A 16,156-nucleotide genomic window follows, 5' to 3' on the forward strand; every position below is an offset into this window, starting at 1 on the left:
GAGGACCAGAATACACTTGGGAGCTGGAATCAGAAATGAAGCGCAAGTATCCTCATCTATTCCAGTGAATCTCGAGGACGAGATTTTTCCTAAGGTAGGGAGGATGTAACAATTCTCATTAAAATTTAAATAAATAGGATAGTAATTAGCTATTAAGAAAACCCAAATTGAGACACCCAAGTAATTCTGCTCTAACCCTAGAATTTCCAGAGCAATCAGAATCAGGATCAGGGGCCCTAAAACTCAGGGGGGGGGGGCAAAACCCTAATAACGATTATCTTCATAACTCATTATAAAATTCGAAATTTATAAAACCATCGACACAGCAAGCCTACATGCACGAAGGGCTACTCTATGAAAATAGGGTGGTCACTCGCGTAGCGCGACGGCTAAGGGGGTACCCCTCGCGCTACGCGACGGTGTCAAAATTTCAGTATAAATAGCAGGGGTTGGGACTTGAATTTTGGCATTTGAACGACGAAAATCGGAGTTACATAGGCCGAGTTATAAGCAAAACAGTCCAACACACACACACTATTATCGAGGTGCTGCCGCAAAACAGGGTAATTAGTCGATCGCTATTACGATTCAGTTTCCGGGATCAATATACCCAAAGAATATCTAAGTGCCGCCACATTGGGCTATGCTTTATCGTTGTCGATAATTCGATAATGAGCCGAAGCATTGTACTTTGTCGTTGTCGATAATTCGATATACGAGTTGAAGTACTATACTTTATCGTTTGTCATTTTGATAAATGAGCCGAAGTATTGCACTTGGACATTCATTGTCACAATTGATCTTGGAGAATTATCATAATCGTTGTATTGATCACTAATCCTATTTTGTGTGCTTTATTATGAAATTAGGTTAACAGGGATTAAATCTAAATTCTATCAACATTAAATCTGCAATGTGAGTCATTCTCTTTTTATCAACTATTTTACAATACTCCAAATCATTTTTCAGAGTTATAATTACAGTGATTAAGTTTATGTAATCACCAAATTACAGCCGGTATGTGGGGTATTGTGCACAGTATTGTTATTATTGTTTCCTTCACATTAGGTGGGCGAGCCTAATTGTGACATACGTCACTCATTGGGCCAGCCAATGGTGATATGACCACAGTCACAGAGCTGGTCTGTGACAAATACCTATTCTTGAAATGTTGGTTGATAATAAACATATGTAAAAACTCTTAATACTGTAAATTATAACAAATGTGTCGTTTTTAGTAAAATGAATGATTCACTCAGTATTTCCCCGCTGACAAAATCTTTTTCAAAAATGTTTCAGGTGATCTGCTGTAAATCAGGAAAAGTGCTGGGAAGCATTTCAAGCTTAAAATAGTGGCTCAGTATAAAATGAATAAAGATGTTTTAAAATAAGAAGTTATCACTAAACTTATGTATTGTAAATTATCGGGGTTTTATCCCGAATTGTGAAATAAAAATAATCGGGAAAATTTTAGCTTTTCAACGATCCTGATGTTTAAAATTTTCCGCTGCAAAACTCAATTAAACAAATATCACGTGGTTTCTGTCCCACAGCTCCGGAAACGGGTCAAACCGGGTCAGGGGCCGTGACAGTTGTAGCCACCGACCTTTTGTTTTAATATTATATAAATGTGTGTATTTTTAAAAAGTTTAAATAATAATTTGTTAACACTTGAATAAAAAGAAATTATTTTATAATTTTTTTAACACTTGATGTATTTGGCTTGCAAATTAATCACATCTATTGTGTTAATTATTAACAGAAGTTGAAACGTGGTGTTGGCTGCAGTGATGGGGTGGTATTGGCAACAACGTTTGTGGTGCGTGATAGTGGTGGGGTGGCGTTGGCAACAACGTTTGTGGTGCGTGATAGTGTTGTGCTGTTGTGGTAACACTGGTGGAGACAATTGTGAATTTGTGACATGGTGACAGAGTAAAAGATTCCAATTCCTTTGGTTTAATTTGTAAGAAAAATTAAATTTCTTTTGTTGTGGTAACACTAGTGATGACATTTGTGGCACGGTAAAAGAGTGGAAGATTTCAATTCTTTTAGTTGAATTTGTAAGAAATATTAAATTTCTATACTTGGGAAATAAAGAAATTCATTCATACTCCATCCATTCTACAACGAAAAATATTTATGTTTTTGTTTCCAATTGCAACAAATTATGGGCCGTGTTTAATAATTTGACTCCACAAAACCAGGTAATACAAGAAAATATCATCAACTGAACTTTCATATCTAACTCAACAAAATCAAAACTTGGCATAAACCATAAAAATTAAACCGCATTTGATTTTATCCGAATGTTGTAAACCCTCGAAAGACGCGACAAAAAATAACACGCAACTCACTCTCTGCGCATCTTCTTCTGTAGCTTGTCTTGTGTACGATATCTGTCTCGTCTTTCTTCTCTCTGACGTTTTTTCGTAACCAACTCTTCCTTCGCTTTCTCTGCATCATGCTTCTTCTTCTGCTCCTGTTTCTTTAGTTTCTGCTGCTTCAACTGCGGATCATATACACAAACATAAGTAAGTTTTACTTATTTAGCGCTTAGAGTATAGCATTGACCTTTTGACCATGATGAGCAAAAACCATACCTTGTTGTGCCTAATCAGTTGTAAGTGTTGAACAAGTTTATGAACATCGCGTTCATGTGGCTCAGGTACGACCGCTCTTTTGTCCCTGTTTGACGACTTTGTTTCCTTGGGCTTTGACCGGAACGGAAGCGCACTTTGCAATGATTTCGGAACAACAATCGGGTTGAACTTCTTTAATGGCCTTTCAATCGGCTGCCAGAATAATAATAACACAAAACGAGTTTTTAACTTTACGAGCTTATGTAACGTCTATCTATGCATACATACTGTGTGACCAACAGACAAATGTATATTATATTAGATATCACTGAGAGTAAAGTACACGGATGGTCCCTGTAGTTTTACCAAAATTTTAGATTTGGTCCCTAGCTTTTTAAAAGTGCGCGAATGGTCCTGTGGCTTGCAGTTTGTAACATATTTAGTCCCCAACGTTGGGGACTAAATGCGTTACAAACTGCAAGCCATAGGGACTATCCATGTACTTTTGGAAACAGCTAGGGACTAAATACGTTAAAAACTGCAAACTATAGGGACCATTTGTATACTTTTCGAAAGTTAGGGACCAAATCCAAAAATTTGGTAAACCAAAGAACCATCTGTGTACTTTACTCTATCATTGATTACCTTGTAGTGGGAATCTTTGTTGTCGGGAATAGGAATATTATAACTACGCCTCAACTCCGCTACTGTTCTGACACCACGCCACGTGTCACCGCGTGGTTGTAACGCAGTAGTCAACGGATTGTAGAAACTCGGTACATCAACTTGAGCCCACGCACGCAGGAAAACAATATCGCTCATTAAAATTTTGTCCTCGAAAGTGCACCGAGCGATTCCTTCTTCGGGTTGTCCTCCCATCTTTTTCGGCTTATTACCAAGCTCGATCTTTCCAGCCTGTACAAAATACAACACTCATTGAGTAAAATCATATACGAAGATGATCAATCGTGTCGTCCCCAAGGTTTGGCCAGTTTTGCGACTTTTGTCTAAAGGTTTGTTTTTCCACATCTGGGTTCAAAAGATTTGAAATCTTGCCATTTTCATTCAGCTTGTTAACTCCGTCTATTTTTCTCAGTTAAGTTAGGGGTATTTTCGTCTTTTTTAGTTAGTAAGGCTATTTTGAATACTTGTACATTATGCTAAATGCTTGTACATCAGGTGAAAAAGACCGAATTGCCCTTTAAGTTAACAAAAAAGACGAAAAAAATCCTATCACTTAAAGGAGAAAATCGGATGGAGTTAACGAGCCGGATGAAAATGGCAAGATTTTGAATCTTTTGGATCCATATGCAGAATAACAAACCTTTGGACGAAAGTTGCAAAACTCACCAAACCTCAGGGACGAAAATGGCATTTTACTCTATGTGAAATAAAAACTTACCTTCTTGACCTGCCCACGGATTCCGCTAACCGTACGGATAGATGCACCCTCAAACCGGGCTACTTCAAGATCGGAAGTGAACATTTTTTTAATAAGCGCGGTTTTTTTGTAGATCTTGCAAGGTTCGCCAACTAGCTTTATTTTCTTAACGATTTTTGCAGCGTGATTGAACTCCAGTACAACTGCAGTTGCTGTGATCCTAAATGACGCCTGATTGTTGGACAAATTTTGAACAGCCACAACGCCAGTGTTTGGGGGTGCAAGCGGGCCCCAAAACATGGCAAGACAATGCATGTGTTCGGGAGTATATTTAAGCATGCGGTGACGACCATTCACATCTTCAATTGCGTAAACCGGTAGAGTTTGGTATCGTCTCCAACCAATAGAAACAATTATAGGATCTTTATTCTTTAGAACCTTTTTATGCCATCGATGTCGCTTAAACCTCGTCTGAAAAAAAATGAATTTTGTAATGTAAAAAAGTGAAACGAGAATTAACAAATTACATCAAAAAGATTATTCACTAGAAACAAATATATGTAAAATGACATTTCCGTCCCTAAGGTTTGGCCAGTTTTACGACTTTTGTCCAAAGATTTGTTTTTCCACATCTGGATCCAAAAGGTTTGAAATCTTGCCATTTTCATCTGGCTCTATCCATTTTTCTTCGTCATGTCAGGGGTATTTCCGTCTTTTTTGTTAACTAAAAAAGCAATTCGGTCTTTTTCACTTTATGTAAAAAGACCGAATACCCATAAAAAAGACCGAATTGTGCTTTAAGTTAACACAAAAACGGAAATACCCCTGACTTAACAGGAAAATGGATGGAGTTAACGAGCCGGATGAAAACGGCAAGATTTCAAACCTTTTGGATCCAGATGCGGTAAAACAAACCTTCGGATGAAATTCGCAAACTGACCAAACATGAGGGACGAAAATGGCATTTTACTCAACATATGATAAAACTCCTACTAACCTGCATGTATCCAACGTTTTCCTCCGTGAGGCCGATTCCACCGACAAGAATCGGATGAAAGGGATCAAAATGATCAACCATTTCATAAGGAACATTATGGATCTCCAATCTGAGGTATGTTCCTGTGCGGTAACCCTCAATCTCTAACCGTGTGGCTTCGTCTAGATCGTTGAGTTCCGCTAGATTTCTCTGCCTCTGAAGTTCAGCTTCCTCCTTCAACTGCAATACCCAAAACTATGAGTATGAATAATATTATAATAGAAAATTATGTGTAAATGTAATTATTTAATAATTAATACTTTACCTTCTCGAGAAAACCGCCTTCGTTAGCTTGACCTTTATCCTTGCCTTTGTGGTTCTTGTCATCATCCTCGTCAGGTGATTCAGACCCGTCGAATGTATAAAGCAATTAAGGATACAAAAGCATCATATTCTATAATAAAGCAATTTGTTTCATGTATAAAACACAGCACCGTTGTGTGTTCTATAAGTGCTTAGTTGATACCGAACAACTGGTTGTGACAAACACGTAGTTGAAAATAGTCAGCATGTGACTACTGTTTGAAGTGGTAATAATCAGATAATCAGCGTATGGCAAATTCAGATTATTGAAAATATGCAAATAAAGTGACTAAAAAGACACCTGTAAATAAGTAGGTACAAGTTTAAAGCCGAAGCTGAACCGGTATCAAGTGACTAAAAAAGACACCTGTAATTCGGTGCCCACTTTTAGACGTTTTCGGGATCAGCACTTTCGGCTCGGCACCGGTTCGGTACAGTACCGGTATTTTACCGATGTTTACCTTCAAATACTGTAGCGCACCGGTCCCGTACCAATCATTTTTTGTACCGGTACCCAATTTTCGGGATTGGTACTTTCAGTACCGGTACGGTAACCAAGCTCATCTCTACCGTAAATAAGTAAACTTTAATTAAGCCTTTTGAAAATCAGTTATATTGCAGCTAGTATGAAACTGATTATAATGAACCCTAATTACTAAAATAAGCAGAACTAAAAATGACTAAAACCTGTTTGCTACCATAAATGCAATGATGGAAATATGGAATCGTTTTAAGGATATTGAGCGTCGAATTTTGCACGAAGTGCAAGCTTTTTAAGCCTCCGTTCTTCGGCAACAGCGTCAGTCTCCTTGTTAGCATCCGCTGTTTTCTCTCCTTCATGTTTCTCACCGGTTTCCAAGTCTTCAAACTCACCGAAAACAGGACCATCGTCATCATCATCGCCATCATCATTGTCGTTATCAGCAGCTTTTCCTCGTTGAGCAGCCTTTGACCAATCACCAGTGACGAAACGGTCACGAATACTTTCGATTATTTCTCCGTCTTTCCAGTCCTTTATGCTAGCATAGTTGGTAAACTTTGAACTATCGTCGGTATTTACTTCATCTCCCTCCAACCCCTTACTAGATTTCTGTAACGTGGACGATAAAATTGAAGGTCAAAACATATCAAGTCAAAGAAAATATTAGAAATAGGGGTGTGAATTTCTGACACGACCCGAAAATACGACACAAACCTAACATAAAATTTGCAGGTTTGGGTTTGGTCTAAATGGGTCCGGGTCAGTTTCAGGTTGAGCCCGCGAAGCCGTTTAGTTGAGTTCATGTCAACCCGGTCGGGTTGGCGGGTTGACCCGTTTAACCCAATTATTATTTTATCTTTTAAAAATATGTTTTATGTCACAAGTTAAACTGGGTGTATATTTTATGCCATAATTATAACTTATAAAAAGAAATTCACATAAGATTTTACAAATAAAATGTAAGAGTAATATAGTATTATATACATTTGTGTTTTTAGTAGTAATATTTTAATTTTCAATATATTAATTTGCGAAAAAATATCAGCTTGAACAGGTCATGTTCGGGTAAACCCGCAAATATTCAGGTCGTGTACGGGTTCATATGTATGACACGATTTTTGGGTTCCTCTAAAATTTTTGAATCGGGTTAAACACGCCAACCCGCAAACACGACTTGTTTAGCACACCTAATCAGAACCAAATCTGATAAATAAACAGTATACGAGTAGGCTAAACCTTATTTCCTTCACTTTTGGGCTTGAAAAACTCGTCGTCCTCATCGCTTGCATCAGCATCGATGTCTTCATGAGAAGAATCATCTGGTTTTGTTTCGGACTTCCCGTACACAAGTTGCATAAGATTAGTGGTTTTCCTTGATATCGTCCTTTCAACCAACGATTCTTTCCATTTTGAAGCATTTCCCATATTCTCTACAGTTAAAAATCACCCGAATTTTATAAGAACTTGTGCTTTATTTTGCAGTAATACGAAGTTACGAACACCTTTAAATAAATAAAGATTTGAAGTGTACCTTCTATATCTTCTTCTTCTTCGTCTTCTTCTTCCTCTTCATCAGATGACAATGATTCATAATTTGAGTTATCATTCTCTGTTTCCTCATCATTGTCGTCATCACTGGCCTGCAAATACGTACAATTTTCATGAGAAAAAAAAAATCTGGAAAATCCAAAACATACAGAACTGATACATTATGAGTGTTTGGTATTTGGTACCACTTTTTGGCGTTTTCGGTACCGGTATTTTCGGTTCGGTATGATACCGGTATTTTACCGAATTTTACATACAAATACCGGTACCGTACCGTACATTTTCAGTACCGGTATCCATATTTGGCGATTTTCGGTACCCGGTACCAGTACCGAGCTCATCCCTAGATCATTATATTAATATATTATATTATTATATTATATTATACTATATAACATTTTGAAAGGGGCAGTGATTATATTATATTTTATTGTCTCTTTATTTTTTAAATTTAAACTTTTTTATTATTTTCTAATTATTTAACAAGACACTATATCATCAACCGTTTCTTTTAATTAAATTTTATTATTATTCTTATTATTATCGTTGTTATTATCTTTAAGTTTAACCTTACACTATAAATAATATACATTTAAGCCCAATTAATTTTCATCGAATCTGATTTTTGTCTGATAATTTGTGTTTGTTAAAGTTTTCGCGTAGCGCGAGGAAATATCACTACTTTATTAAAACATAGACCACAAGCAACACCTCTTGATCATCGAGCTCGCTTTCATTCCCGAAAACTGCTTTTCTCCTAATCCTTCCCTCATGAACCTCCCGTTCTTCTTCAATCTTGTTTTCCACAAGTGTCTTGTTACGATTATTTGATTTAAGGCTTCTAGGCTCTGCTGAGTCATCACTTTCGTCATCGGAATCAACAGTATCGAATTCCTCCACAGGTTCTATTAACTTATCATGATCTTCATCATCACCGTTCGTAATTTCTTTTGAATTATAACTTTTTTGACTGAATAAGTTTATAGAACTTTTGTTTAACTTCTCATCAACGGTATACTTTGTGTTATGAAGCGATTTCACAAGATCCACGCCTACATCCTTCTCGGTTCCTGCAAACAATACAACATCAGTACACAATACAAAACACCTTATTTGTTTAATAAAGAGTAAAATGTCATTTTCGTCCCTGAGGTTTGGCCAGTTTTGCGACTTTCGTCCAAAGGTTTGTTTTCCCGCATCTGGATTCAAAAGGTTTGAAATCCTGTCATTTTCATCTAGCCCGTTAACTCCATCCATTTTTCTCAGTTAATTCAGGGGTATTTTCGTCTTTTTTGTTAACTTAAAGGGCAATTCAGTCTTTTTCACTTTATGTAAAAAGACTGCATACCATTGAAAAAGACCAAATTGCCCTTTAAGTTAACAAAAAAAGACGGAAATATCCCTTACTTAACAGAGAAAAATGAATGGAGTTAACGAGCTGGATGAAAATCGCAAGATTTCGAATCTTTTTTATCCAGATGCAGAAAAACAAACCTTTGGACAAATATCGCAAAACTGGCCAAACCTCAGGGATGAAAATGACATTTTACTCTATTTAATAAAATATTAAGGTAAAAAGGTGAAGGTAAGAACCTTTTCGTGAAGTATCATCATCATCAACTTTAGAATATTGCACTAAATGATCATTAATGTCTACGTAAACAGCATATTTATCGTATAATAAATCCCCTATTCCCGACATAGGTGCATAAAACAGCTTCTCTTTGTCACGTAAACCCTTCTTTTTTGCTGCTGAAGGTAACGGGCACGGGTCAGCTAGGCCCGTTAGGCCCGCTACATTATGATCTCCAACACCAGCGATATGCACTTTAGTTCCTTTCTTCATGTTGCAGCCACGCAAATAACCGTATAATGTCACGTTTCTATCACACTTTTTATTTGTGGAGATTTTATCTTGCGGCGTGATGTCTTCAAAACGATCTACTAATATGTATGGATGAGATGTTCTCCAAGAAAGAGGATGAAACTTCATAACAGAAATGAACCTTGCAAGATTATGAATCTCCCGTTTGACGTACCTGTTTACGTATGAAAATAATGTTACATAAGTGTCTATCAACTCATAGCAAGTGGGTGGATCAACCGTAGGGGTGAGCAAAATAACTGAGTTAACCAAACCATAACCAAATTAACCGACTTAACTGATACGAATTAATCGAACCGAGCAATTAACCGACGGTTTGGTTAAGCAATAGGTGATTCACCGGAAAATAGTGGGTCGGTTTTGGGTATGGTTAAGCAAACTAAAGAGACTCTTATATCACTGACCCGTTTGTCATAAGAACAATACGATTAAGTTCAACAAGTTCGAATTTTTAGTTGTTATAACACACGCATACATACTTGATGGTCAACAGTTATGCAATATGCATACAATTATACAGAACACACACATATATATCATATACATACACCACATACTTGTTTCTCAATCCCACATTGCTAAAGAATCTGAACGTTTAAAGTCTAAACTGATCGGTTAAGACTTAAGAGAACCCATTAACAGAACATTTGGTTATGGTTATGATTGAGGCCCAAAACCGAACCGCCCCGTGCAGACCCCTAACGAGACAGGTTGATAATGGGTCAACAAAAAAGGGGTTGACTTGTACGGGTTGAGACAGGTCGGGTTTACCCAAAATACTATTAGTCCAAATCTTATAGATATCTTGTGAATAACTGGTGTGCTAAAATATGATTGCAAGAATTATACAACTTCAATAATTTTTGGTAAAATGATATAGAAGGATTCAAGTTCTATTCGTTAAAAATAAACTATAATAAAGCAACTATCGACCACTTCGACCCCCTTTGACACGTTCTGATTTAGCTAAATTGTTTTGAATTACCAGTTAGGATAAGCATGACCTAAATGGCTAAATCGACCAGTTAAAATGTAAAAGAATCTAAATCGCCATCTAAAGTTTAATTAAAATAAAAAACATATAAACAAGCATTAAGACACTTACTTTCCATGAATTAGACCAGATAAATAAAACAATTTGGCTCCATCATAAATCTCAGTCCAGAACCGATGCTTAAGCCTCTGCTTTGTCTTTTTAAGTTTCTTAACATCCTTAAATTTATCAAGATGTGTAAGCACGCCCATAACCTTGGGAAATCCATGAACTTGCATTATGTTAAGGAACTCAAACGTCTCCTGCAAAATGAATTTGACATCAAATTAAAGCTACACGTTTCAAAGAACTATAAAAATTAGTAATATTCTAAAACACAAAACTCACCATTTCAAAACCATAGCTTCCATCAATAAGCAGCAGTGCAAGATCAGCATATTTAGCGGCATCAATCATCCCATTGATATCGTTTGGGCACTCGATAAACTGTAGTCGCCTTTGCTTGCCTATTGTGAAACAAAGAAGTTGTGCACTTGTATCTCAAACTTTGTTGTGAAGAAAACATATTATATATAGTTTCTAATCTAATACACATACCAGATACGATAGTAATTGGACCTTTTACTTCTGATATGTTATGCTTCGTGTAGTGCTTAATAAGAGACTTTATAAGTAGAGACTTCCCAACCTAACATGCATATTTTATAATTACGGTTAGTTACGCTCGAAATTCAATATATTCAATTACATTCAGTTGATTATAAATTTAGTTTGCTACGAACCTGAGGAGGGCCATGCACAACTATAACATAAGGAGCAGGTTCCCCTGTGGTACGATCAATGGCCGGGAGGTGTAACCGGCGTTGTTCTTTCTCGGTAGCGCGCGACTGTAGACGCTTAGCTTTCACTGTCGAATTGAAAGCAAATGCCTGCATATCGTATCAAATATTGTCACTACTTTTAAACTCGTAGCATTAAGATTTGACTACAGTCTACAACTACGATCACATATACTACTTTCAACTTTGAAATCGAACTTTTAGAGTGTAACATGAGCTACTTCCAACTTCAAAATAGATACAAAGTCACCAACAGCAATACAACACATAACTTTTTTATAAAACCTTCTAACATTAATGCCAAATCTCAACGGAAACTTCTACAGATAATGAAGCAACCAATAAACAGAAGAATGTAATACGATCTACTTTCAACTTCAAAATAGATACAAATTCACCAACAGCAATACAACACATAACTTTTTTTATAAAATCTTCTAACATTAATGCCAAATCTCAACTGAATCAATAACAGACGATAACAACTTCTACAGATAATGAAACATCCAATAAACAGAAGAGCATAATACGAGCTACTTTCAACTTCCAAATTGGTACAAATTCACCAACAGCAATACAACAGATAACATATTTACAAAATCTGCTAACACTAGTACTGAATTTCAACAGAATCAATAACAAGCCATAACAATTTCTACATGTAATGAAATAGCCAGTAAACTGATAGTATTAATAATGGACTAAAACTACAATCATATTTGCTACTTTGACTTTCAGCTTCAAAATCGAACTCAAAAAGTCTTTACGAGCTACTTTCAACTTTAAAATTTGGTACAAATTCACCAACAGCTATACAACACATAACTTATTTACAAAAAAAAAAAAAAAAAAAAAAAAAAAAAAAAAAAAAAAAAAACTGCTAACACTAGGGCCAAATTTCAACAGAATCAATAACAGATAATAAAACAACGAATAAACAGATGAGATATTATAAAACCTTAGGGTTTTGCTTCTTCTCTTCGGTGATATCGCGTTTCTTCTTATCAGTAGCGGATTTCTTCTTGGCGGAGGGGCCGGATTGACGAGACCTGTGAGATTTCTGAGATCGCTCCATGCTGCCGGTGAGAACACGGTGGTTGACGGCGGCGTGAGAGGTTTAGGGTTTAAGGTTTGCGACGGTGAAAGCTGATACAATCCCTTCACTATCGGAACTTACAGAAGGGCCCTAATTAAAAGAAGACAAATATGAGTTTTCAATTTGTGTCCTTGTACAAAGAGAAAATGGTATGAATAGCCCTTGGGCTTGTGGTTGATGTTTAAGTTAACAAACCAAACGTTCGGCGAATAGTTCGTGAAATGTTCGACGGAGAGTTCGATTGTGTTTGTTCGTTTATTAAACAAACAAACACGAACAAGAAATTTTGTTTGTTTAGTTAAATAAACGAACATGAACATAGATCGCCTTCGTTTATTTATGTTCGTGAACGTTTAGGTGCATGTTCATTTGTGATTGATAGTCCATTAGTGTTTTTTGTTTTTATATTTTATTTAAATACTTCAAAATTCCGACAAATAAAATATTTAATAAGTTTTAGTGTATTATATATTATGTTCATGAACCCTTGTTTGTGTTCGTTTGTTTCCATTTGTGTTCATGAACATCAATTTGTGTTTATCAGTGTTGGTTTTCGTTTGTTGCCTAAAATTAACAAACAAACACGAAGAAGTTCATTTCCTTAACAAACGAACACAAACATAAAATCTCGTTCGATAAGTATTCATGAACACATATATTTCTTAACTAACGAACATGAACAAGGACATGTTCGTGTTTGTTCGATTCGTTTGCAGCCCTAAATTAACCCTCATTATAATAATTGATTTCAATAAATATCATGTGTCACTATCACAATCACACTCTATAATTCAACTACTTGCCATCCCCTATATTCACTAAGGGGTTGTTTGTTTACCTCTTAATAAGGGCTCTTAATGGTTCAGACATCTTACTAATTCAGCACTTAATGGTTCAGACATTTGCCTCTGATTGATTAAGATTTATACAAAGTCTGAATGGTTAAGACCTCTAATCTGAATTGGTCAGACATTTGCCTCTGAACGGTTAAACATTATGCAGACTCTTAATGATTCAGACCTCTTACTGGTTCAGCACTTAATGCTTCAAACCTCTTACCTCTTACTGGTTCAGCACTTAACCATTCAAATGTTGTTAACAGCACCTAACTCAACTACTTACTTGAGAGGTACGTAAGCCTTCCCTACCAATGAGATTATCTCATTACTAGATTCTCCTTTAAAAAATCTTGTATGAAAACTTTCCCCATGATCATTCATAGTAGGTTAGATCATGTGTAGTGGTGAACAAAAATAATGCCCATACTATGGGGCATTATCCGACACGTGGCATCCCAGTCAGCGTTGGGCATTATAGCAAAAGTGGCGTAGTGGGAATAATGCCCCTTCCAATCATTAAAAAGAATAATAAAAAAACAAAAAAAAAACAAAGTATTTATCATTGGCCATGCCCCCACCTTGGACTCACTCCCATTTGCCATATGCACTCCCATTGGCCACATGCACTCCAAGTCAAACCCCATGTAGCGTTTTTATCATAACGCCAACTTTGTTGTGAAACTAGCCTATTAACACAGGAATATGGGCAGAATTATAGGGAGAAAAGAACTAATATTTAATTGATAGGTATACCATACAAGAGATACAATGGGAAGTATATATAGGAGAAGAAAACTTGGAGAAGAAGCTAATCTATTTTTGGTGTTGATAACCATATATTAATAATATATTTATAACACTCCCCCTTGGTTATCAACTTGATACGCTTGGAGATGCTGCCTCATTAAAAACCTTGCTATGAAAACCCAGTGGGACAAAACCTTAGCTAAGGGAAAAAGAGTGCAGCGCGTATCGTCTCCCCCTGATACTTCTGGATCATGTGCGTTGCCTCATTAAAAACCTTACTAAGAAAACCCAATGGGATAAAACTTAGTGAAGGGAAAAAGAGTGCAACTTAAATAAGTCTCCCCCTCATTTTAACATGTATCATTTAAGTGGCATGTGTCTATCTTCCTTGAAAGTTGATTAAAGCTTTTGTAGTCAATGATTTGTCGCCCGATCCCGTAATGTGCAATCCTTTATGTGGAGCAATGTTGTATAATCTTCTAACAAGACTTTAGGTGCCTCCTTCCAAAAAATATCATATGTCCAGGACTGTGTTTAGTTACATTCCTCCATCTACAAGACTAACCAAACTTGTTTTGATGGGTTAGTAAAATATAATCAAATATCGTTTATACCTGAAATATTTCGTTGAACTCATTCCAATGTCTCTTCGTTTGACAAAGGTTATATCATGACAATAAGATCAAGTGAAAGATATTATAACCATACATAGCTAGCAAAACATATTAATGCACTTATGCATTTAACGATGGTACTTCTAGAATGAGAATCTCTACTTTGGTAGGAGATGATAATAGGCATTTCTTATAACAAATGACTTAAGAACCTTTAACATACTTTAAGGTTCAACTATGTCCAAACTAAAGTATCCAAACATCATCTTCTAGATGTACTTGAGGGATTGGTAAAATATAATTACATATATACTCGAACTGCAGTTCGAGTAATAATTAGACCGTGCCAAGGTCATTCAGAAATTCTCCCTCTAAAAGCTCGACAATTTCTCTCGATGATGCCTAGACATCATTAAAAGTAGAATGTTGATGGAACATGGCTAATTTAATCAAACTTATATCCCTCTTCATCCGAATATCTTGAGTTGTACAACACTCGTCTCGACTACTTAGTCCATACGTATTTTGTCAGCTTCATATAATACGCTCTTGAGGTTTTGACATCATTAATGCTTCTAGCATTATCAATCCATGAGGGATTTTGTTCCATCTTATCCAAATATGCACGTGCTTTCACTCTTTAGAAGTTTTGCTACATAAAATTTGCACATTTAACACATAGATATCTATATCATATGCAAAAGTGTCATGAACACTTGCTTTTATCTCAAAAATCCATATTTTACCATGCATGTATACTATTTATTGAGATATCACGATCACCGGGTACAAGTTTTCTATGTATGTTTCTTGGTGCACAAGTATTACGTCGTTAAGATATTTCAATTAACCTTTTAAGCACTCAATTGCTTTAGAAACCCATCAGGGGTTCCAGTTATATCCAACATGTAAAATAATCATAACCTGATCAAATTCGAATATGTATAAAAGATCACATTGTTCTCGAGAACTTACTTTACAGGACTTACATAATTTAATCCTTCAGGACTTTCATGTACACTTTCAATATCAAGTGATACATAAAATCCATAAGACGCATATCAATTATCTCTCTATATTACCAGACGGATAAAATATTGGAAATTCATTGCATCCACCACTAGAGAATGTGTCTCTTTATAACCAATCATGGGTTTTTCCGAAAATCCTTGTGCCACCAATTGTTCCTTATCTCATTTAATTTGATTTTCACATGATTCTCATAAAAGACCCATTTGTATTCAACATACTTTACAAATTCAGTTGTATGGACTATTGGTCCGAAAACTTTTCATTTCATTAGAGAATTCAACTCTGCCTTATTCGCGTCTTTTCGTTTTTGGCCAATCATTTCTCATAGTCAGATCTTAAATTTTGATCCTTATCATTTTATCATTCAAGCGTTATTTTATATACAAAAGTATAACGATGTCGATTTCAATTCGATTCCATATATATTTAGACATGATACAAATTAATGAGATCTCTTTAATTTCAGGTACCTGAGGTTCTTCTAGAACCATCATGTCTAATGTCTCTTCAGGAGACCCTTTTAATATAACCTCGACTTGACCAATCTTAATTAGTTGCTCCAACTTTCGAGGAATTTTATTATTGGAATCGACTAGCCTACCATGATTCAGATGTGCAATAGACTCATTAAAAACATGTGTTGTTCTTCTGAAACACTCATCTTAATTGGAGCATTAGCAGTTGGTATATGTGACATAGTCACCTTCTTAAGGTCAGTGAATGCGCCTGGTAATGGATTCGCTAATCTTTGTAATTGAGTTATCCTTTGAACTTCTAGTTCA

General features: G+C 36.0%; 1 protein-coding gene across 1 annotated transcript; it reads right to left on the bottom strand.

Annotated features, from left to right (window-relative positions):
• Window positions 1–2,084: 2,084 nt before the first annotated feature.
• LOC110904420 (ribosome biogenesis protein BMS1 homolog) lies at window positions 2,085–12,224 on the bottom strand. The gene is made up of 16 exons (XM_022150270.2): window positions 12,005–12,224; window positions 10,990–11,136; window positions 10,805–10,895; window positions 10,595–10,713; window positions 10,319–10,509; window positions 8,922–9,367; window positions 8,040–8,398; window positions 7,312–7,420; window positions 7,017–7,210; window positions 6,040–6,389; window positions 5,262–5,355; window positions 4,958–5,176; window positions 3,982–4,431; window positions 3,225–3,494; window positions 2,601–2,792; window positions 2,085–2,506 (listed from the first exon to the last, which is right to left on the bottom strand). The coding sequence occupies exons 1-16, from the start codon at window positions 12,119–12,121 to the stop codon at window positions 2,351–2,353; spliced, it is 3,504 nt and encodes a 1,167-aa protein (XP_022005962.1). The 5' UTR covers window positions 12,122–12,224; the 3' UTR covers window positions 2,085–2,350.
• Between the last annotated feature and the right edge of the window lie 3,932 nt (window positions 12,225–16,156).

The sequence above is a fragment of the Helianthus annuus genome, chromosome 2 (assembly GCF_002127325.2).
Source record: "Helianthus annuus cultivar XRQ/B chromosome 2, HanXRQr2.0-SUNRISE, whole genome shotgun sequence".
In the NCBI taxonomy this organism is placed as follows: Eukaryota; Viridiplantae; Streptophyta; class Magnoliopsida; order Asterales; family Asteraceae; genus Helianthus; species Helianthus annuus.